This window comes from Tenrec ecaudatus, chromosome 10 (assembly GCF_050624435.1).
Source record: "Tenrec ecaudatus isolate mTenEca1 chromosome 10, mTenEca1.hap1, whole genome shotgun sequence".
NCBI classification, from domain to species: Eukaryota; Metazoa; Chordata; class Mammalia; order Afrosoricida; family Tenrecidae; genus Tenrec; species Tenrec ecaudatus.
The window spans coordinates 2,843,542-2,863,921 of NC_134539.1; the positions used below are offsets into that span (position 1 = coordinate 2,843,542).

The 20,380-nt window shown below is 61.2% G+C and overlaps 1 protein-coding gene across 2 annotated transcripts in view; it reads left to right on the forward strand.

Annotated features, from left to right (window-relative positions):
* Positions 1–20,380, forward strand: part of VAV2 (vav guanine nucleotide exchange factor 2) — a 115,727-nt gene that overhangs the window by 89,273 nt on the left and 6,074 nt on the right. Inside the window, exons 12-26 of one of the 2 annotated variants that reach the window (XM_075559840.1) lie at positions 812–898; positions 3,698–3,783; positions 3,948–4,080; positions 5,915–6,024; positions 6,809–6,910; positions 7,241–7,329; positions 12,541–12,557; positions 12,999–13,020; positions 13,322–13,452; positions 14,369–14,443; positions 14,968–15,020; positions 15,898–16,014; positions 16,373–16,460; positions 17,197–17,320; positions 18,797–18,951. In XM_075559840.1, coding sequence (XP_075415955.1) covers positions 812–898; positions 3,698–3,783; positions 3,948–4,080; positions 5,915–6,024; positions 6,809–6,910; positions 7,241–7,329; positions 12,541–12,557; positions 12,999–13,020; positions 13,322–13,452; positions 14,369–14,443; positions 14,968–15,020; positions 15,898–16,014; positions 16,373–16,460; positions 17,197–17,320; positions 18,797–18,951 — 1,389 coding nt within the window. The remainder of the gene's footprint in view (positions 1–811; positions 899–3,697; positions 3,784–3,947; positions 4,081–5,914; positions 6,025–6,808; positions 6,911–7,240; positions 7,330–12,540; positions 12,558–12,998; positions 13,021–13,321; positions 13,453–14,368; positions 14,444–14,967; positions 15,021–15,897; positions 16,015–16,372; positions 16,461–17,196; positions 17,321–18,796; positions 18,952–20,380) is intronic. The other variant, XM_075559841.1, reaches the window with a different exon arrangement.

Consider the following 20,380-nt stretch of genomic DNA (forward strand, 5'->3'; position numbering starts at 1 on the left):
TCCAGCTAAGAGGGCCTTCAGCTCCAGGCCCTTACACATTGCGGAATTTTACCCGGGAAGCCTGCTGCAAAGCAGCCGTGTCCTCCTGGCAGGCAGGGTATGGTGGCCTGCTTGGGCCTTCCGAGCAGGAGTTGGGCCCCTGCCGGGCTCGCCTGACCCCGAGTGCCCTGTCCCCTGCTCAGCCAACTTGCCGAGCCCACGTGCTCCCTGGATTGCAGGTGAACACTGACACCCAGTGACCAGATGGGGGATTGCAGTGTGGTTACTAAATGCCGAGCCCTAAGATCTTGTAGACCCAGAGGTGGGGGAGCTCAGGCCCAGATCCCATGTGGGAAGCCGGGGAGCACAGGCCTGGCCCCCACCGCTCCACCGTTACATTGGTTTCATGTGAGTGCACTACAGAATAAGTAAGCTCGAGTCAGCCCCTGCTTCCCGGGTCCTGTGTCCCTGGCAGGGATGTCCACTCTGCGAAGAGACTCTGGGTTGTGGGAAGGCGCTGTGGGGCTGGGAGGGAGACGGTGCCAGCCAGACCTCGAAGCAGACCCGGGGGTGGCCAGAGCTTCCCAGCGCTCCCACCACCATTCGCCCTTGAGCGCAGGCCGGCTGGGCGACCTTGCATGTTGGGACCAAGGGGCTGTGACCCTCACTCTACAGGGTCTCCAGGTCCCGTGTCTCAGAGCAGAACATGTGGCTGTGGTTGCGGGTGCAGCCCCGGTGGGGGGCAGGAAGAAGGTGGCTGGGAGCAGGGGCGGGTGTGGTCTGCTGCCTGTGTGAGTGGGTGTGTGTGTTTCCTCTCCCGGCCCCCCTGCAGGATCTGGCCATGTTCATCAATGAGGTGAAACGGGACAAAGAGACCCTGAAGAAGATCGGCGAGTTTCAGAACTCCATCGAGAACCTGGTGCGTGTGTGTCCCTGTATCAGCCCAATGCCCAGCTCCAGCCTGGAGACATGTGCTCCTTAGGGGGCGGCACTGACCATTTCTGGTCTCGGGAGGAACCAGGATCCTGTGACCCCCCCCAAGTCCACCCTCAATTTTACACCCCTGAGGCAGGACATGGTCCCAGGTGAGCAGGACCCAGTGGTCACCTCTACCCTGCCTGAAGGAGCCCTTAGGGTCTCCACACCACCGCCTGATCTTCTTCAGGCCAGGGAGACCGGCCTTCCCAGAATGCACTTTGACTGTTTGCGTCCCCCGGCTCAGTCTGTTCGGCCTGGTACTGTGGACATAGGGGGACAGATATTTCCTGGTCATGGCGACTGCCATGTGCTGGCCTCTGCCTGCTAGATGGCAGCGCGGGGTCCCCCTCCGTAGAGCAGCCAGAATGGCTCCAGACAAGACCCCAGGGGTGGCTGCCCATCAGCACAGACATGTTCGCTTCCTAAGCAAAAGGCCTGTCGGCTTGGGGGAGGGCGGGTTGGGGGAGCTGCGGGGCCCGGCTGACACCTGCTGCCCCTCTTTACCCTGCCAGGGCACCAAGAAGTGCCCTCATAGACATCCTGAGACAGGCAACATGGGTGCTGCCCCCGCTCCCTGGCATTTACAGACCCTGGGCAGGTCACGGAGATGACCCCGTCTTCCTGTGGCGTCCCGCACTTCCTGGGTTCCGCTTCTTGGTCATGGTCACGAGTGCACAGACCCATCCAGCTGGTCCGGCACCCGGACCTCTCCCGAGTGCCTGGGAAGTGCCCGCACGGGGAGGCACAGCTCTCATTCGATCTGTCCTCTGTGGCCGTGGGCTGGGTACTTGCAGCACCTCTGAAGCCTGCCCCTGTGGCCCAATCCTCACCTCCCTCTTGTCCCATGCCGGAGACGCTCAGTGGCCCTCAGGGCTTGCTGGACTGGCTTTGCCCACAGACGAAGACTAGGAAGAGACGCCTGCCCGTCGTCCGACTGGGGCACGAGGACCCAGCCGTGTTGGGCATGGGGCGGGCGGGGTGTTGCTGCAGGTGCTGTGGAGTGGGTCCCAGATCAGCAAAGTGGACCACCACCGCGTCCTGCGCCGGCCTCACTGCTCTCGGGGTGGTTTGAGCTTATTGTTGAAGCCCCTGTGTTGGTCCACCCCGCCTTTCACTGCCCCTCCAGTTTGCCAAACATTGCAGTCCCTCCCCAGGGACTAGACTGTAACAACGTGTCAAAGGCCGCCGCGAGACAGTCTCCCCACACTCACTTCGGCGGAGCCGTCTGTTGGTGCTTCTTCCAGGGCGGATCGGATTGTTGTTTGCCAGTGCTGCCATCCAAAGCACCGGTTCTCCTTCCGGCTCCTTTACCCGTCGTCTGACCTGCACCTGCCCGTGAAGCGTGGGAGATACCTGGGCCTGGGCCAGGCGTGTCTGAGTCTTCAGAGTGACTTCCCCGCTCCCCAGCACTTTGAAGAGGACCTTGTGTGGCAGACTGACCCAATGTAGGCATCCGTGACCAAGTGACCACTGCTCCCGTGAATGCACTGACCATGTCAGTCTTGTCCCCATTCTTCGTGATTGTCACCTACCAGCCCAGTCGTCAGGATGCTGGCTGTATGCTGGGCTGCCAGCCGTCCCAGAGACTGCAGTTCTGGATCGTCAGTGCCTACTTCATGGCAGTGGGCAGTACAGAGCCAAGGAGGGCCCAGGCGCTGACCAGCCTGCCCTTGTCTGCCCTTCTGAGACAGGAAGAAAGGCTGATCTCTGAAGTCACAGGCATCGGAGGTGCTGAGGGCAGATGCGGCTCTAGACTCTACCTTCTCCGTGTAGCGACTCCAGCCAGAGGCAGTGGGCGTATCGTCTTTCCGAGCTTCCGAGATGAGAGAACTGGTGCCCTGACTTCGTGGCTGACCGTGGTCCTCGGAAGCTTCTGGGAAGTTCAGGAAACATGGGAGAAGACCCTAAACACCGTCCTCCACAGCTACTCCTGCACAGGGCCCCACGTGGCACCGTGGGTGAGGCGGTGGACTGCTAACCGCAAGGTTGACAGTTCAAACCCCCCAGTAGCTCCTCTGGTGAAAGAAGAGGCTGTCTGCTCCCATGAAGACTTGCTGCCTCAGAAACCCATGAGAGCAGTTGCACCCTGGCCTGGCCTGCCGTTTGGATTTATAGCAGTGGAGGACAGACCAGAGGGGGAGGAACAGGAAGTCTGAGGAAGCCAGTGGGGGCTCCTGGGACAGCCCCTGGCCCTTCCTGTGCACGGCCCCTCCCTCGACAGGCACTGCTTGTTCATCTGGCTTCCTGGCAGGGCCTGGCTTTGCTCACAGGCCTGCAGACAACGGGATCCCTGTTAGCATGGTGAAACGCCCCCTCAGTCCCTCTTTGTCCTCCATGCCCAAGGGCTGGGGGAGCCCTGGGGAAGCCGGCTGGGCCTGGGGGTGGGGGTGAGGGAACAGCGGCCTCCTCTGCACCCCCGGGAGCCACTGGGCTGGTTTCCTTTTGCTGACACCTCATGTTCTTCTGGGACCACCTCCCCCTGGACCCTGATGCTTTCCTCACCCCGGGGCTCAGGGCAGGGACGGGCAGCAGGAGGTTGCACAAGGTCCCAGGGAAGGGGTGTGGGGGAGCATGAGGCTGAGCAGAAGACGGCAGGGGAGCAGGAGACTGAGGCAGGGGTTTGGGGGAGCTGGGAAGCTGAGCAGGGCTCCGGGGCAGGGGTGGGGGGGAAACAGGAGACTGGGGCAGGGGTGCAAGGGAGCAGGAGGTTCAGCAGGACTGACGGACATCTCTGCCCCAGCAAGTAAAGCTTGAGGAGTTCGGGCGCCCCAAGATCGACGGCGAGCTCAAAGTTCGCTCCATTGTGAACCACGCCAAGCAGGACAGGTGAGCGCACTGGCGGCCAGCTCTTCCAATGGCCACCCTGCCCTCGGGGGCACAGGCAGGGCTGGGGCAGCCTCTGCGGACCAGGCCTGGCCGGGCAGTGGTTAGAAGCATGCGAGCAGGGTGCTGGTTGGCTGATGGCCAGCCCTTGGCCCCGCCCCGGGCAGGTACTTGTTCCTGTTTGACAAGGTGGTCATAGTCTGCAAGAGGAGGGGCTACAGCTATGAGCTGAAGGAGATCATCGAGCTGCTCTTCCACAAGATGACCGACGACCCCATGAACAACAAGGACATCAAGAAGGTAGGCCTGCGCCCCGGGACCGCGGCCCCATCCCCCAGCAGGGAGTCTGGGGGGCACTCTCAGGACCCCAGGGCACCGGTGAGGGCCTGCCTGCCTGTAGAGGGGCCAATGTGACATGCCCGGCCCCTGCACCCAGCATACCAGGTCTCTAAGACGCTAGCCCGACTGGAGTCAGAGGCTGGGTCTTTGTGGCATGGGGTGGCACCATGATGGCAGAGGCGGGGCTGTGGCTGCTGGGGGTGTGGCCAGGACTGGGGGTGGGGCTATAGCTGATTGAGGTGCAGCCATGGCTACTGGGGTATGTGGCCATCTCTGAAGGGGCGGGACTATGGCTACTAGGGGTGTGGCCATCTCTGAAGGTGTGGGACAGTGGCTGTTAGGGGTGTTGTTATGGCATCAGGGGTTGGGCCATGACTACTGGGGTGTGGCCCAGGGCTATGCTGGGGTGATGGGGTGGGGCCATGCTTTGGGGGTGTGGCCATGACTAGAGGTGGAGCCACATTTTAAGGGTGGGGTCCTGATTGTAGGAGGTGGGGGCTGGGCACTGAAGACTAAGGTTTTCAGGGGCTTGTCCATAACTGCTAGGGTCAGGGGTTGGGTGATGACTGCTGGGAGTGGAGCTGTGGTGCTGGGGGTGGGGCCATATGCTGGGGCGGGGCTGTGCCTGCAGGAGGTGGGGTTGACTACTTGCTGTGTCTAGAGCCTGGAGCAGGAGCTGACCACATGGAAATCACAGGCTTTCCCCAAGCCCCAGCGGGCAGCCCGGGCCTGGTAGAAGGGCCACTGGGGTGACTCAGCCCAATCTAACGTGTAAAACAGGAGCGTGCTCCAGGCCCCTCCCAGAGCTCAGGCAGTGGCTAGTGCTGGGCTGCTCCTCCAGGGAAGGCTCCTATGCCCCCCCCCCAGCCCCCATTTCCACTCCCTGTGTGGTGGGCCTGCCTCCTAATGACCTCTCCCTCTCTCCTCTCATGCTTCCTAGTCTCATGGGAAAATGGTAAGCTCAGGTGCTTGCTGCCTCAGTGCGGGGCCTGAGGTGCTGCACCACCAAGCCAGGGGGTGGGCGCAAGGGCCTGGGCGGGGTAGGCCCTGATCCTGGGGTGTGGGGGCAGAAACCGGGATCCCAGGTTGTGCTGAGCTAAGCCAGGCCCGGTAATTCATCCTGGACATGTGCGCCCACCGCAGAACAGAGGGACATGCTATGCCCCGAGGGGCGGGGCTTACTTTACCTTGGGCTCCGGCTTAGCCTCCTTTCCTTTCTCCCTCATATGGCTCCCGCCCTCCTCTCTCCACCTTCATTCACTACTGGACTCTGTCTCTTCAACTCTTCTTCCTGGATCCCTGCTGCTCAAGGGCGGGGCAGCTGCATGCCCCCAGGCCCAAGACAGGCGTGACTTCGGAGGAGTGGGGTTTGAGCGTCAGGTTGAGAGGGATAGTGGGTGCAGTCAGGGCAGGGTACACCTGGGAGCAAAAGTGAGACACCCCAGGATAAGTAGTTAGAAGGGCAGGCCCTCCACCAAACTTGTGTACCCACCTCCACATCCCCTTGTGCACAGGGGAGAGCTGGGCAGCACGCACAGGTCCAGGTGCATGTACACTCGCATGCACACACGTACCTGCAGACAGACGCAGCGTGCACGCCTCCAGTGTGAGTGCTGATATGTAGGAATGGCGGTGTAGGCGTCATGCACCCTGCATAGGTGCATGTGTGTGCACAATAGGCACGGTGTTTACTGTGCACACACATGCAGGCACTAGCGCCGACCTGAGCATGCACGCATGGGGAATGTCTGTGTACACACGTGGACGTACATCTCTGCACCCCCCCCCCCCCCAGTGGTCCTATGGCTTCTACCTGACCCACCTTCAAGGGAAGCAGGGCTTCCAGTTTTTCTGCAAGACGGAGGACATGAAGAGGAAATGGATGGAACAGGTCCAGATGGCCATGTGAGCTCTGGGCTGGTGGGGGGTGGGGGGGCTCCTTGAATGCCCTGTCTCAGGGATAGCAGCCCCACAGGGTCCACTTTGCCGTGTAGGGAAATGCCACTCTGCCTGAGGCCAAGCCCCAGGACCTCACTCGCCAGACCAGCGAGCAGACATTGGAACGGACGGGGCCAGCCAGTGGGAGCCTGGGCTCTCCGTGCCCAGTCCTGGCATCTGTGGTGCACAGCCCCCACCCCAGCACGCCAAGCCTCCCATGCTCGGCTAAGCTGAGCGGATTGTCCAGCGAGCACCCCATTCCCCCAGTGACACGCACTCTACTCACTTTTGGGAGAAGGACGATGAGGAGGGACGGCCCAGAGCCCCGAACAGTTCTGCCCTGTCCTGCAGGGCCCTGTGAGTTGGCATCGACTCCCTGGCAGCCAGTTTGAGTCTCTACTGGGTTTTGACTGCCCCCCAGCGTGCCTCCTGCCATCCTAGGGTGGGGCCCCAGGGGCCTCCAGACGCAGCATTCTTCATAGAGCCTGCAAGCAGAAGCCCCACAGGCCACCACCCCCTCCCCCCCGCACCCACAGGCCTGCCCCTCCCACACCCACCATGGAGAACCTTCTCAGTGCTCTAGAGCGTTCTCCCAGGGCGGCATGATCTTGAAACCTGTGCAGACCCTCGGGCCCCGCGTAGGGAGGGGCGCAGGAAGCGCCCAGCGTCAGGGACAGCTGGCTCGGGGGAGCCTGGCGTTGGGGGCGGGGTGCTCCAATGACACACTCCCGGGCTTTCTCTGTGCCAACAGGTCAAACATCAAGCCAGACAAGGCCACGGCCAACCACCACAGCTTCCAGATGTACACGTTCGACAAGACCACCAACTGCAGAGCCTGCAAGATGTTCCTCAGGTGAGCCTCGGGCCCCCACCCCACCGCCAACCACCCTGGACCTGACGAGTGGGCTGCCCACTGCGGGCACAGGTCAGGGTGACTGATCCCAGGGCACTGTGGGTGCAGCACGGTCCCCATGCCCGGCGGTGGAGGACACTGGAGGGGGTTGGGAAGGTGGCTGTGGAAGGGACTGGGGGTCTTCAGCTCCAGGATGGGCTAGCTCTGAGCGACCGAGAGTGTGGAGGCTCACAGCAGGGGGGTCAAGGGGACAGACTGCCAGGCTCGGGCACAGAGCTGGACTTGGGGCCCATGGGACCCTAATGTGCTTCCCCCTGTCTGCTGGAACAGGGGTACTTTTTACCAAGGCTACCTGTGCACCAAGTGTGGCGTTGGGGCGCACAAGGAATGTCTGGAGGTGATGCCACCCTGCAAGATCAGTGAGTATCCCCGGGGTGCCCTCTCTCAAGGGTCCCGTCCTCCCCCTCAGGCACCATGAGCTCACACGGAATAAACAATAGCATTGGTGCGGATGGCCCAGGACCGGACAGTGTGCTGTTCTGTTGGGGGGGGGGGGGTGTCGCTATGCGAGTAGAAAACCTAGACTTTCCCCTTGGAGCGACTGGGGGTTTTGAACTGCTGACCTTGTTGTTAGCTGCCCAACACCACCAGGGTGCAATGCTTTGCCACCAGGGCTCCTCCTGGGCTGGCTGGGGGCTCGTGCCATCCCCGAGGACAGAGCTCTCCCCTCGCCAGCTTCAGGTCAGAATGAAGTCAGTGGAGGCTGAACTTGGGTGGAGACTCGAGGTCGTGGGGGTGGGGGGGCCCCACTGTAAATCAGAGCTGTTGCCGTTGTCCTGACTCGTGAGGGCCTGGTGTACAGCAGGACAGACCGCCGCGGGCCTACGTCCCCTCTTCACTGTTCTTGGGTTTGAATCCACTGTTGCAGCCACTGGGTCAAGGCATCGCCTCGAGGGCCTGCCTCTGTCCCGGCCCCTCCTGACAACATGTCCAGAGTTCAAGAGGCCAGGCCTTGACCTTGCCCCTAAGGGCCACCCTGGCGGTGCTTCTCCCCAGACTGCCCCGTTTGCCCTGGCTGTCCACAATTCCTCACCGACCTTCCCTAGCCGCTGTCCATCCCGCTGACACGTGCGTACGGGGTGTTGACAAGGCTGGGACTTGGCCAGGCGCACCTTGACCCTCAGACGGACAGCCTGGTCGCTCAGCCCTCTTGAGAGGTTTCGTACAGGAGTAGATTTGCCCAGGGTCATTTCTGTTCTGATTTCTGGAAGTCGTAGCCTTCCGCAAACCGGGAACTTAGGAACCGAACTCCCTGCCGTCCAGTCGGCTCTGATCCCGTGAGCCCGTAGGACAGAGAGAACTGCCCTTAAGGATTCTGGAAAAACAAACCAACCCAGACCCGCTGCCGTTGCTTCTGAGACTTTAGGACTCGATCTGTACGGAGCAGACCGCCTCGTTTCTCTCCAGTAGAGCAGCTGGTGGGTTCAAACCACCAACCTTGCAGTTAGAAGCACAATACATAACCAACCCACTGCCCTCCAGCCCCTTTCAGCTCCAGCACTCTCACACACACACACACACACACACACACACACACACACACAGTGCTCAGGGAAGCACGGTCTTTCCTGCTTAGCAGGACTCCTGTGACTTAAAGGTCACTTCTGTAGAGGATCAGGAAGGAGCCCTGGTGGCGTACTGGGCTGTGATCTGTAGGGTCAGCAGTTCAAGTCCAGCAGCGGCTCTGCAGGAGAAAGACGGGTTTTTTACTCCGCGGTACTCAATTACAGTCTCGGAGACTCACGGGGGCAGACCCCCGCCCAGAGGGCCTCTTGGCGTTTGCACCGCCTCAATGGCGGTGGGTCTTTTCCTGTTTGGTTTTAGAAAACCAGGGGCCCCTGGTGGTGTAGCGGTCGCCATGCTCAGCTGCTAACGGGACAGAGAGGCGCCGTCTGTGTCCATGCAGACGCCCCGCTCGGAATCCCTGTGGGCAGTTCTGCACTGTGCCCAGGCCCGCTCCCCCGGAGCTGACCAACGCCGCCGGCCGGTTGGGTTTGGGGGAGTCCAGAGTCTGCTCCAGGCTCAGGGTCCAAAAGGTCCTGTCCAGGCAGTGGTGTGGATGGGCCACCCTGACTTCACAGACCCCAGAAATCGGGATTTGTACAGCTCTGTCCTAGCCAGGGCCTGACAGTCACTTCTTAATGATTACTTAATAGAAGAAAGACAGGCAAGGAAGTCTGACGCCGTCATCGCCTGTGTCGTCCAGAAACAGCTGGCGGTGTCTGATACCGCTCTGTGTCTCGATCTAGTTCCCTCTCATCTGGCAGTATTAAGGAATTTATGTATTCCTTTAAGTAGCCTTATTGGCCACGCATCCCACGTCCACGTTCAGTCACACGGTCCACTTCAGGACATTGCCTCTTTCTTGTCCCACTTCGTGGCCCCTTGACCTGCGTGGACCTGACAGGCATGGCTCTGCCTTTGTGGGTGTTTGTGTAGTGTCTGCCACTGAAGCCTTCCGTGGGTGCAGATCCGAGTCAGTGCTTGGCAGTCGGAAAAGCCAGCCTGGGCTTCCACACTGCCCTTCTCTCCACCGTTTGAAACGCTATACCGCTGGCTAATTAATGACGTTATCAATAGATGGCCTTCTGCTCCCTGGGGATGATCGATAATGTTCTCTATCACAAAATGATATTGCTGTCTCTAAAGTGAACCAGAGACATATATAAACCATCGATTGATGAATAGATTTGGGGCTAGCCCTGAATCGCAACCTAATCCAAGAACAGTTCTCCCGAAACTCCGCTCAGTGCGCGTCCTCATGAAGAGCTTACTGACGGCCAGGGCGCTCTCACAGAACGCTGCCAAGAAGCCAGACGGTGCCTGCCTCTCCGAAAGAATGGCACCCGGGTCTCCAAGGCTGGACTTAAAGCAAGCAGCCATCTAAGGGGGAGTCCACAGGGAAGGAGCACACCGGCCTGTGTGACCCAAGGATTGTGCATAATAAAAGCCAAAACCAAAGGAGGGATCAGTATCGGAGCTTAAATTCTGGACCCTTGGTTTGCAGAGGCTGCGGGTGACCGTGGAAGCCCACTGTCCATGTGCAAGGTCCCCCCATGGATTAAGGGGGCCATGAATGGCCTGAGCATTGTGAAGTTGCTGATGGCAGGTGGTCAGGTTACAATGTAACGCCTTATCGTTTGATCTGAGAAAACAATGGGAGACGCTGGATTATTTGAAGAAGAATTTGGTGTCAGGATTGACAGCCTCCAATATGCAGACGACACAGCCTTGCGTGCTGGAAAGGAGAGGAACTTGAAGCCCTTGCTGATGAAGATCAAGGTTTGCAGCCTTCGGTGTGGAGTACAGTTCAGTGTCATGAAAACCCCAATCCTCACAGCTGTGCCCATGGTAGCATCATGCTACGCAGAGGAAGGATGGACACGGTTAAGGGTTTTGTCTTGCTGGCTCCACCATCAGCGCTCCCGGGAGCAGCAGTGGCCAGGTGAAGCATGCGTGGCATTGGTCACTGCTGCGCAGACCTCGAGAGTGTTGAAGAGCCAGCGTGAGGCTTTGAGGACTGAGGCGCCCCTGACGGAGCCACGGTCTTTTCAGTCGCCTCCTATGCACGTGAACTTGGGACGCCGAATGAGGAAGACCAGGGAGAGAAGGTGCATTTGAGTGCGGGTGCTGGAGATGCGCCGTGGACTGCGAAAAGAACGTACCACTCTGTCTTGGAAGAAGTCCAGCCAAAGGGTCCTTCGAGGTGAGGGTGGGGAGCCTTTGCCTCAGTTACTCTGGATGCATGGTCGGCAGGGACCAGTCCTGGAGAAGCACAGCGACACAGGGGTGCAGACACAGGGGCAGTGGGGAGGTGTGTCGTTCCGTGGCGCACGGGGCCCTGGGGTGGGGCCGACTCCATGGCACCTGACCACCCCAGCAGCCACAGCGCCATCACCGCTTCCACCTCCCTTCTGACCTATTTTAAAGCGGTTCCAGTTCTGAACATTTTCTGCCCTTTTGAGGGTTTTCCGTTTTATTTTGTCTTTTTACTTTGTTTTGTGTACAGTTTTCTGTGTATGACGTCCAGGAGAATCTACAGAAACCGTCACTGAGTTAGTTAGTGACCTGGGGGTCTGGCAGGGGAAGTTGGGGGTGGGGATGGGCGCCAACAATGAGTACTATAGTTCTTCACAAGTTTGTTTGTTTTTAATTTAAAGAATCTTTTTTCCCCTCTTTTCTCATGAGAAAAACCCCGTCTCTCCGAGATCTGGGAAGTGGAGGGAAGGGGAAAGAAGGTGTGAGGACCCAGGCTCTCCTGGGAGACAGCCAGGCGTGCATTTTTGGCAAGCACACCTGATTTTGTGGGTGCCTGAGGGTTCCGGACTGATCCTCACCGGCTGAGGCCCGCTCCAGCACAGATGGTGGCTCCCTGGACTCTGGAGGCCCGAGGTCAAAGTGGGGGGACCAGCTGTCCACATTCTCTCCGGAGGTTCCAGGGGAGGGCCCGCCCTGGCCTGTCCATGTGTGACTTTGTGGTCACCGATTGCACCTCCAATGACCATCTTTCCACATGAGGTCCTGGTCCCAGGTGGACACCTACGTTAATTGTTCAGGGGACACAGTCCACTCCAGATCACATGGCCCCCATGCAGTCTGGTTTTTATGTGCGTGCATGCATGTGCGTGCATGTGGCCAAAGTATGTGTGACAAAGTCTCGCCATCCTTCCGTCTAAGGGGCACTCTGGCTGGTCTTCATCCACGATGGAGCTGTCTGTCCTTCCAGCAGCCCGTGGTACTTCCAAGGTTCTTTGCCAGCACCGTCGATCAAATAGATCACTTCCTCTCCGGTCTTCCTTGGTCAGTGTCCAGCTCGCTCCTGCACATGAGGCTATTGCTGGTAACCACGACTGGGGTCAGGTGCACTTCAGTGCCCAGTGACATCCTTCCCCATCAGAGAGAGGTTGTGGGCAGCAAGATGGCCCGTGGAACGCAGCGGCGTGTGATCTTGGATGGCTTCCTCCACTCTGCAGTCCACACACACTCATTTCGTGTCATCGGTTGTGGCCCCTCCCGTGGTGTTAGCCCTCTCCTTCCCGGCCCTCCTACCTTCGGCACTTGGTCTCTGTGCAGATGCCACCACCATCACCCCCCCCCATTTTAACTGCTTCTTGTCAATCAGGTGGGGGTACCTTTCAGGCCATCAGGTTGGTACTCACCCAATGGCACCACTTATCAAACCTGCCCGGCCACCTTGAACACTATCTTCCCCTCCCCCTAGCGAACGCCAACCTGCCCTCTAGCCTATGACATCACGACCAGTCTGTCTGTGTCGCTGCCCGTGGCGCCCCTTCGAAAGCTCACCTTGTTGGGGCGGGATTCTCCCTGCGGCCTCAGAACCCATCGGCGCCTGGTGGACAGCATTCTCCATCAGCACCCACGCGGTGGCACCTACCAGTAACAGCAAGGGTGCCTGCACCCCACCCCACCCCCGGGCATTCACCGCTGTGCTCCGTACTGACCCTCTGCTGGGGACATTCTGCCCGGCCTGTCACTTCTATTCTGTGGGTCTTAATGACTGTCCCCTGCCCCCCGCTCATGCCCTGATTCCCTGTCTGCTTCCTTTTCAGGTTTTCCTGCAGACCTGGTAAGCCCCCACCCCCCACCTGACTCCTCCCTGAACCCCAATAGCAACCTCTCCCCCTGCATCCCACCACTCAGCCCTGTGGGCGGGGGGTTCATGCCAGGTGGCTGGGGGCTGTGGTCAGGCTAAGCAGCAGCATCCTGGACCCTCGGCACGTCCTGGGGGGCGGGGGAAACAGGCTCTCATTGAGCTGGCAGTGGTGGGTCTAGCCTGGTTGGCACAGAGGCTTCTTGTGGACCAGGTGGTCAGGGCAGGCCTGCTGGAGGAGGGGGTGGGAGGAGGAGTGGGGCTTTGTCATACAGGGAAGCGTCAGTGCATGCCTGTGGGGTCCAGGACGTGCCCCTCCCCTCTACCTACCACCTGAGCCATCCCAGCTGGGGCGGGAGGAGGGGTGTGTGGCACGGGATCGGAGCCCCTCACGGTAGCACCTTGCCTCCCTCACAGGATGCCTCAGGAGCGGGACCAGGTGAGTCTGCGGCCCGGGCCTGTGAGCCCAAGGGACACGGAGCCCTCTGGCAGGACCCGGGCTCCCTCCTGAGCCACCTTTCTGAGAACAGTGGGCATGGGGGGCCCCTGTTTGGTGAGAATACAGTGTCATCAATGACCAGTCGCCAGGTTGCCTGACCTGCCGCCAGCGGGCATGTGGTCCCTGGGAAGGATGTGGGGGTCTGCGGTGGGTGCTGGAGGTCTGAGAGGCTAGCAGAGGGTGGGCTGTCAGTGGGGCATGGCCCCCCAGCCAGCTCCAGCCCCCACCCTTGTCTCTGCAGGCCCCAAGATGGTGGCGGTGCAAAATTACCATGGCAACCCCACGCCACCACCGGGCAAAGCCGTGCTCACCTTCCAGACGGGCGACGTGCTGGAGCTGCTGAGGGGTGACCCTGAGTCACCGTGGTGGGAGGTGGGTGCTGACCCCGGGCAGCAGGGTGTCGCACCCCTTGTCCCCACTCCCAGCTGTTGGGGTTCAGGTGGAGCCTGACTTCATCAAGGTGCTTGCGGGATCTGGGGGTGTGTCCCCCTTTTCCCAGCAAGGCCCTCCTCCCAATACTCAGGGTCCGTCCCCCTCCTCGGCCAGCTTCCTGCCACAGGGCCCTCCAGGCTTGGCTTTCCCCTCTCCTGCCCAGCCACGGTCAGCTGGGGGCCAGTCCCCAGTCTGCCCAGTGCTTTCCTGGGGTTCCCCTAGTGGGGCCCAGAATGGCCACGGACATGTCCCTGTGTCGGGTGCCTTCCTGTTCTGAGCACAAAAGCCCAACAGTGCTTGTGTGCCACCCCCCACCCTCTGCTGAGCCCCCAGGAGAGGACCCTCCGGTCCGCTCGGACCCAGGGCGCACAGCCCAGACTGCGGTCACTCCCACACCCACAGAGTGGACCTGCACCCTGGGGCAATGGAGAGACCAGGGTTTGTGTGCACATGCCATCTCCCCGATCCACGAGCAGAGAGAAGCTGAGGGGGGCAGGGGCCGGAGGGCTGCCCGGGCTGAGGGGACAGGAGTGAAGTCTGAGCCAGGCCCCAGAAGCGCAGTGGCCGGGGAGAGAGAAGAGACAGAAAGGAGACCTTGGGGCTCCAACTCCTGCCCCGAGGGGGCCTCGAGTCTGCTCTGTCCTCAGTCTTTCTGAGTGCAAAGTGGGGGTGCCCCCCCATCTTCCCCCAGTGGCTGCAGGTCAGCAGAGGCCTGAGCAGGGATGTGACAGGAGTGGTCAAGGATCTGCTTGGGCTAAGGCCCCCCTCCCGAGTGCAGCGCCAATCCGCTTCCATCCCGCGCCGGCATGACCCAGCCCCTCCTCCATGGGCCCCTTCCTCTCCCTCTTCTGTCCAGGGTCGGCTGGTACAAACCAGGAAGTCAGGGTACTTCCCAAGTTCGTCTGTGAAGCCCTGCCCCGTGGACGGAAGGGTGAGTGCTGGCCACGGAAGCTTCTGGATGGTGTGGGTGCTGGAGCCATGGAGGGTAGGGTGCCCTGCGTCTGTGAGCAGCCTATACGTGGCATCTTGACAGCCATGTGGACCATCCCCTCTGACCTCACACAGCCGCTTCCCCACAAAGCGGAGGAGGACGCAGGATGGGCCCGAGCTGGGCCTTGCAGCCCTGAGAAGCAAGGCATTGTGGGCCGTTGGAGGCTCGGCTGCTGGCCTCCCATACCCCCAGAAAGTAGCAAAGGTCATGGGTGAGGTGAGCCCGCGAGACACCCCTGAGGGTGCAGGCAGCCAGGCACCTCACACAGACAGACACGTGCCTACAGACAGACAGCTGCCCGGTAGGTGCCCCCCTCGGGCACTCGTAGGTGGGTCCCAGCCTCTGCCCTGGGGGCCTGGAGGGCCAGTGGAGCCGGGCTGTCAACGATCGTCCTGGCCTCCTGCAGCCAAGCCACCTTACTCGGGGGGTCCTGGGGACACTGACCTGGCCGCTCTCTCCCCCAGCCGCCCATCAGCCGGCCACCCTCCCGGGAGATCGACTACTCCGCCTACCCCTGGTGAGACTCGGGCTGGGGGGTGGGGAGGGGGCACAGGCCTGGCCCTCAGCTGCCTCGCGGCTGGGGCTCCTCTCTGCGCCCAGCCCCATGCCCACTCCCTTTGCTGAGGGTCACCCGCCCTCCCCTAGAACAGACCTGGAGGATGCTCACCACCACGTGCAGGGTAGCACTGGGCTATGGAGACCGCTCTCCCAGCCCAATGGCCATCGTGTGTGTGTGTGTGTGTGTGAATGTGTGTGTGTGTGTGTTGTAGGGGGATATGAGTACTGTGTGTGTGTGTTGTGTATATGACTGTGTGTATAGTGTGTGTGTTTTGTGTTCTGAAGTAGGTGTGTGCATGTGTGTAGTGGGGGGTATGAATACTGTGTGTGTGTTGTGTATAGTGTATGCGTTTTGTGTTCTGAGTAGGGGTGTGTGTGTGTGTGTGTGTGCGCGCCGAGGTTAGACCAGGGCCCCCTGGACTCTCATGGTGACTCAGAAGGAGGCTCCAGACGCTCCTTCTGGTGGTCTTGAACCGCCATCCTCATGGCAATGGCTGCGCACGTTAACCCTGCGCCTCCCAGAGGTGGTGATGTTCTTCCTGCTTCGTGCGCATGGGCAGTCTCTTCTAGAGAGAATCTGGTCCCACGTACAGGCCCCAGGGTTCCAGGAACAAACTTCTCTGACCCTGGGTGTCCTGCGTGTGGAGTCACTGCCCCTCGAGTGACTGCTGGGGCCTGTGGCTGCTGCCACCCAACTCCTATGGGCGCGGCCTGCCTCCCAGGGGGTCTGTACCTACTTCCTACCTACCTTAAAGGACAAACTCCTGATCCTGAACCCAGCACCTGGCCGTCACGGCCACCGCGTCCTCCCCAGCCTAACCCCTGGCCTCGCTCAGGTTTGCGGGCAGCATGGAGAGGCAGCAGACGGACAATCTACTCAAGGCCCACGCCAGTGGCACCTACCTGGTCCGGGAGCGGCCAGCTGAGGCCGAGCACTTCGCCATCAGCATCAAGTATGAGGCCGCCTGGGACCCCTCCCCAGGGGCCCCACCCTGGAACACCCTCTCCCCCCCTGGGGTCTGGGCTTGTTGACTCTCCAGCCCAGGGCACCTGGGAACAGAAAGGGCCAGGCGGTGTTAGGGGGGTGTAGGTGGGCCAGGGTGGTCAGGGGCACCCAGATGCAGGGCAGTGGGGGGCCACAGGGCTGGCAGCCCAGCCTGGGCAGCCCGAAGCTGGTGGTGCAGAGGACTGAAGAGAGTGGTCTCCCCAGAGGGCTGGGGTGGGTGCCGGGAGAGGCCTGTAGTGGGGCGGGCAGGAGGCTGGTCTGCGCCCTCCCACAGTGACCGCGCGGGGGCCACGTGTGCTCCCCAGGTTCAACGAGGAGGTGAAGCACATCAAGGTTGTGGAGAAGGACAACTGGATCCACATCACAGAAGCCAAGAAGTTCGAAAGCCTCTTGGTAGGTATTGCCTCGCCCGGCCCGGCCCCTCCAAGTCCCTGCCCGGCTGAGGTCCCTCACAGTCCCTGCCCAGCAGGGCCTGCCAGTGTTGACCTGACCAGGCCGGGGCACTCTGCCCCGCAGGACGGCATCTTTTCCAAGGCGAGGAGACCCTTCGGCCACAGCCCCCACCCATGCCCTGACTGTCAGTGCCTAGTGCGGGCTTGGGGCTGATGCCCTGGACAGGGAGGGACATTCATGAGGAGCCCCCGGCCAGAGCCGGAAGCCATGCAGACCCCTCCCCACCATTGGCCCGGAGCAGCACCAAGTGCCAGCCCTCTGCGTGGCTCCCCTCCTGATGCGTGGTGGGGAGCGCAGGCATGCAGAGCAGGGCTGTGGCCTCTCTTTTCTTCCCAGGGCGACTTTGAAACCCTGGCCTCTGGGTGAGTGGCCGAGCGCTTAACTCTGTGTGCCACTCGGGGACTGGAGCTAAAGGCACGGCTTTCATTAAGGGTGTCTCTCACGCCGTGTCTCAATCACAAGAGCCGCTCGGAGAACCCCGAAGGCGGGACATGGGCTTTGCACGTGGCTCCGGCAGCCCCCCAAGTGAAAGAGAGGACCTAGAGCTCCCAGAAGCCCGGGGTACCTGCCCCGGGGAGGGTGACTGCCCCCATGTCCCCTCCCCCCCACACCCGCGTAGAGCGGGGCGGGAGGGTGGCCTGGCGACAGCTGCAGACGGTGCCCGCTGTGCCCGCAGGAGCTGGTGGAGTATTACCAGTGCCACTCGCTGAAGGAGAGCTTCAAGCAGCTGGACACCACCCTCAAGTACCCCTACAAGGCCCGGGAGCGCGCTGCTTCCAGGGCCTCCAGCCGGTCCCCGGGTAAGGCCGCGCCCACCAACCAGCCCACGTATATCATAGTGCTGTTCTCCCCGCCCCCCTGGGTGCGGGGTGCTTGCTGCTCCCTGTGTGACAGACAGGAGCTAGGCTGGCGTCTCGATCCCTCAGTGAGTGGGTGCATGGGTCCCGCCAGACCCTCCAGCACCCGCTCGGAGCTGCTGCTCGGTCCTCGGTCCCCCGGCTGGAGGTCAGAGGGCCCTGTTGGGGAGAGCAGCCAGGACCCCTGTGACCCTGGACCCCTGTTTACAGGAGGGCACGGGAGAGCCCTCCAGGGGAGGGGAAGGGACCTAATCCCAGGTCACTTGGGATTAGGGTGCAGGGCCTGGAACCGAGGGCCTCCTGTGCACCCTTGGGTGCCCACCCAGACCAAGCTGGGGGGAGGGAGTGCCGGCCAGCAGCTGGCACCTTATGAGGCTGAGGCAGGGGGTGCTCAGCTCCCATCATCCCTGTGACTTCCTGGGGAGCATGCACGGGGGTGGTCCTGGGGGAGAGGGCACGGCCTTGCCCCAGCTGGCACACCCGCACACCTTGCCCGCCCGCCACTCACGCACTCTCTCGCTCTTTGCAGCTTCCTGTGCTTCCTACAGCTTTTCCTTTCTCAGCCCCCAGGGCCTCAGCCTTGCTCCTCAGGGCCCCTCCGCGCCCTTCTGGTCAGGTACCGCTGCCTGGTGGCGTGGGACAGCATGCTGTGCCCACTGCCCTGCCCGGAAGCCTCCCAGTGGCCCGCAGAGCCCCCCTGGGTGGAGGGTGGCGTGGGGTGCAGGAGGGGTAGGCGGGGCTGCTGCCGGTGCCTGGGGATGCCCTGTGACCCCTCTGGGACAGGCCCACCCGCCGCCCACTGCCCCAGCCCTGTCTGTCACTCACCTACCTCCTTGAGCTCCTCCAGGCCTTTGCCCATGGCAGCGACCACTGTGGGTGGGCGCGTGGACTCCGCCACATGGGTTGGAATGAGCCTCTGCTGCCAGAGTCAAAGACACCTCTCTCTCCATCCCCCACCCTTTAGTCCTAAAATCAGAGACATCACCAGCACTGTCACCGTCATTGTCCCCTGCCCACCTGGATGCCTGGGTCCCCAGCCAGGCCGATTCTGGTTTGGTTGGGGACTCAGGAGCTTGGGCTGATGGGAGAACTTGGGGCCCAGGGCCCCAGGCTGAATCTGTGCCCTGGCAGGGTTTCCCACTGGCGACTGGGCCCAGAATGCCGAGCCACAGGGACGCACAGGCACCGTGACGCTCAGAGCCTTTTGTCTGCCTCTCCCACTATGCACACTCCCAGACCCCCCTACAGCCACCCATCAGCGAAGGCGAGGGTGCCCTGGGCCCAGAGGGGTCACCACAGAGGAGCGGGTAGCCCTGGGGTCCGAGCCCATCTTGGTCCCAGTTCTGCCTCCTTTCTCCGTCCGGGCTTAGCTCTGGGCACCAGGAGGGAGCAGCTGAGTGACCGCCCTGTCCCCCACAGTGTTTACGCCCAGGGTCATCGGCACGGCCGTGGCCAGGTACAACTTTGCCGCGCGGGACATGCGGGAGCTCTCCCTGCGGGAAGGCGACGTGGTGAAGATCTACAGCCGCATTGGCGGGGACCAGGGCTGGTGGAAGGGCGAGGCCAATGGGCGGGTGAGTTGGGGTGTGTGGGACCTGACATTGCTGCAGGCCCAGCCTTGTGCCAAGCACCCTCTGAGCAAGGCCACCTGTGTGCACCCAGCAGCCTGGTGCTCCTCTCTTAGTGCACGGCAGGGACACTGAGGAGGGACACCCAGGGGCAGGCAGGAAATTGGGAGCAGCAACATCGTCAGATCTGAGCCCTGACCTCAAGGGGACAGGCCTAGGGCACCACCTTCAAACCACTCACCAGTCCCTGGTGTCTAGTCTGGGCTCCTCGGTCATTGTCCAAGGCCCTGCTTCCACACAGCACCCTGATCCTGTCCATCCCGAGCTTCTCCCCCTTGTCCAGCTGTGCACTGACTGGGTCTCTCAGCACCTGACCAGCGGAGTCCCCCGGCTCCACGGCCGCTGACCAGGAATGACTGGTGAGAAGCAGGGCTGGTGAAGCCCATGCCCAAAGGCAGGCCCACTGGGCACCCTAAGAGACTAGCTCATTACCAAGAGCCATGCTCTTTGCCACTGCCCTCCCACCTTACCAAACGTGGTGTCCTTCTCCAGGGACTGGTCTCTCCTGATCACCTGTCCAAAGTACGTGAGAGGAAGTCTGGCCCCCTTGCCTCTAAGTCTAAGGCGCACGCTGGCTGCGTGTCTTCCAGCACAGATCTGTGTGTTCTCTTTGACCGTCCTTGGTGCCTTCAGTGTGCTTGGCCAGCACCATAGTGCGGATGCATCTGTCCTTCTCCAGTCCTCCTCCTTCACTGAAAATGCCCTGGCTCAGGTCAGGCGCACCTTAGTCCTCAAAGGGGCATCCTTGTTCTTCAACACTTCCAAGAGGTCTTGGGCACCAGATTTGCCCAGTGCAGTGCATCCTTTGATCTCTTGACGGCTGCTTCAAGGAACATTGATCGTGGGTCCAAGCAAGACGAGATCCCTGACAACTTCTAGAAGCCCGGAAATCTCACCTGCCTTCTGCTCATCAGCCTGTCAGGTTGGGCAGCTGACCTGGTTGGTGAAGGGCACTAACTGTCAACGTGGCCCTGGGATGACCAGCATTGGGGCACCTGGGGCCGTGACACCTGGATTCTGACTAGGGCCCCTGAACCCAGCCAGTTTCCCAGGTAACTGGGATAAGGAGCACTGTTAGCTGCTCGTGTTGATCGGACCCCAGCTGCTCCTGGGGAGAAAGACGAAGCTTTCCGCGCCGTCCTGCCCCGTAGGGTCCCTGCGAGTCAGAATCAACTCAACGGCAGCCAGTTTTGGGGCTTTTTTTATACCGGCTTTTTACCTCCAACAACATGGGGGGTGGGGGGGTGCTTCAGAAAGTTTGTCTAAGATTCCATTGTCTTTTAAGTCCATTTCCCCCTGAACTTTTTGAATCCCACTTGCGCGGCACAAACTACCGTCCTTCCACCCTCTGAATCCATGTAAGCGATCCGAGTAA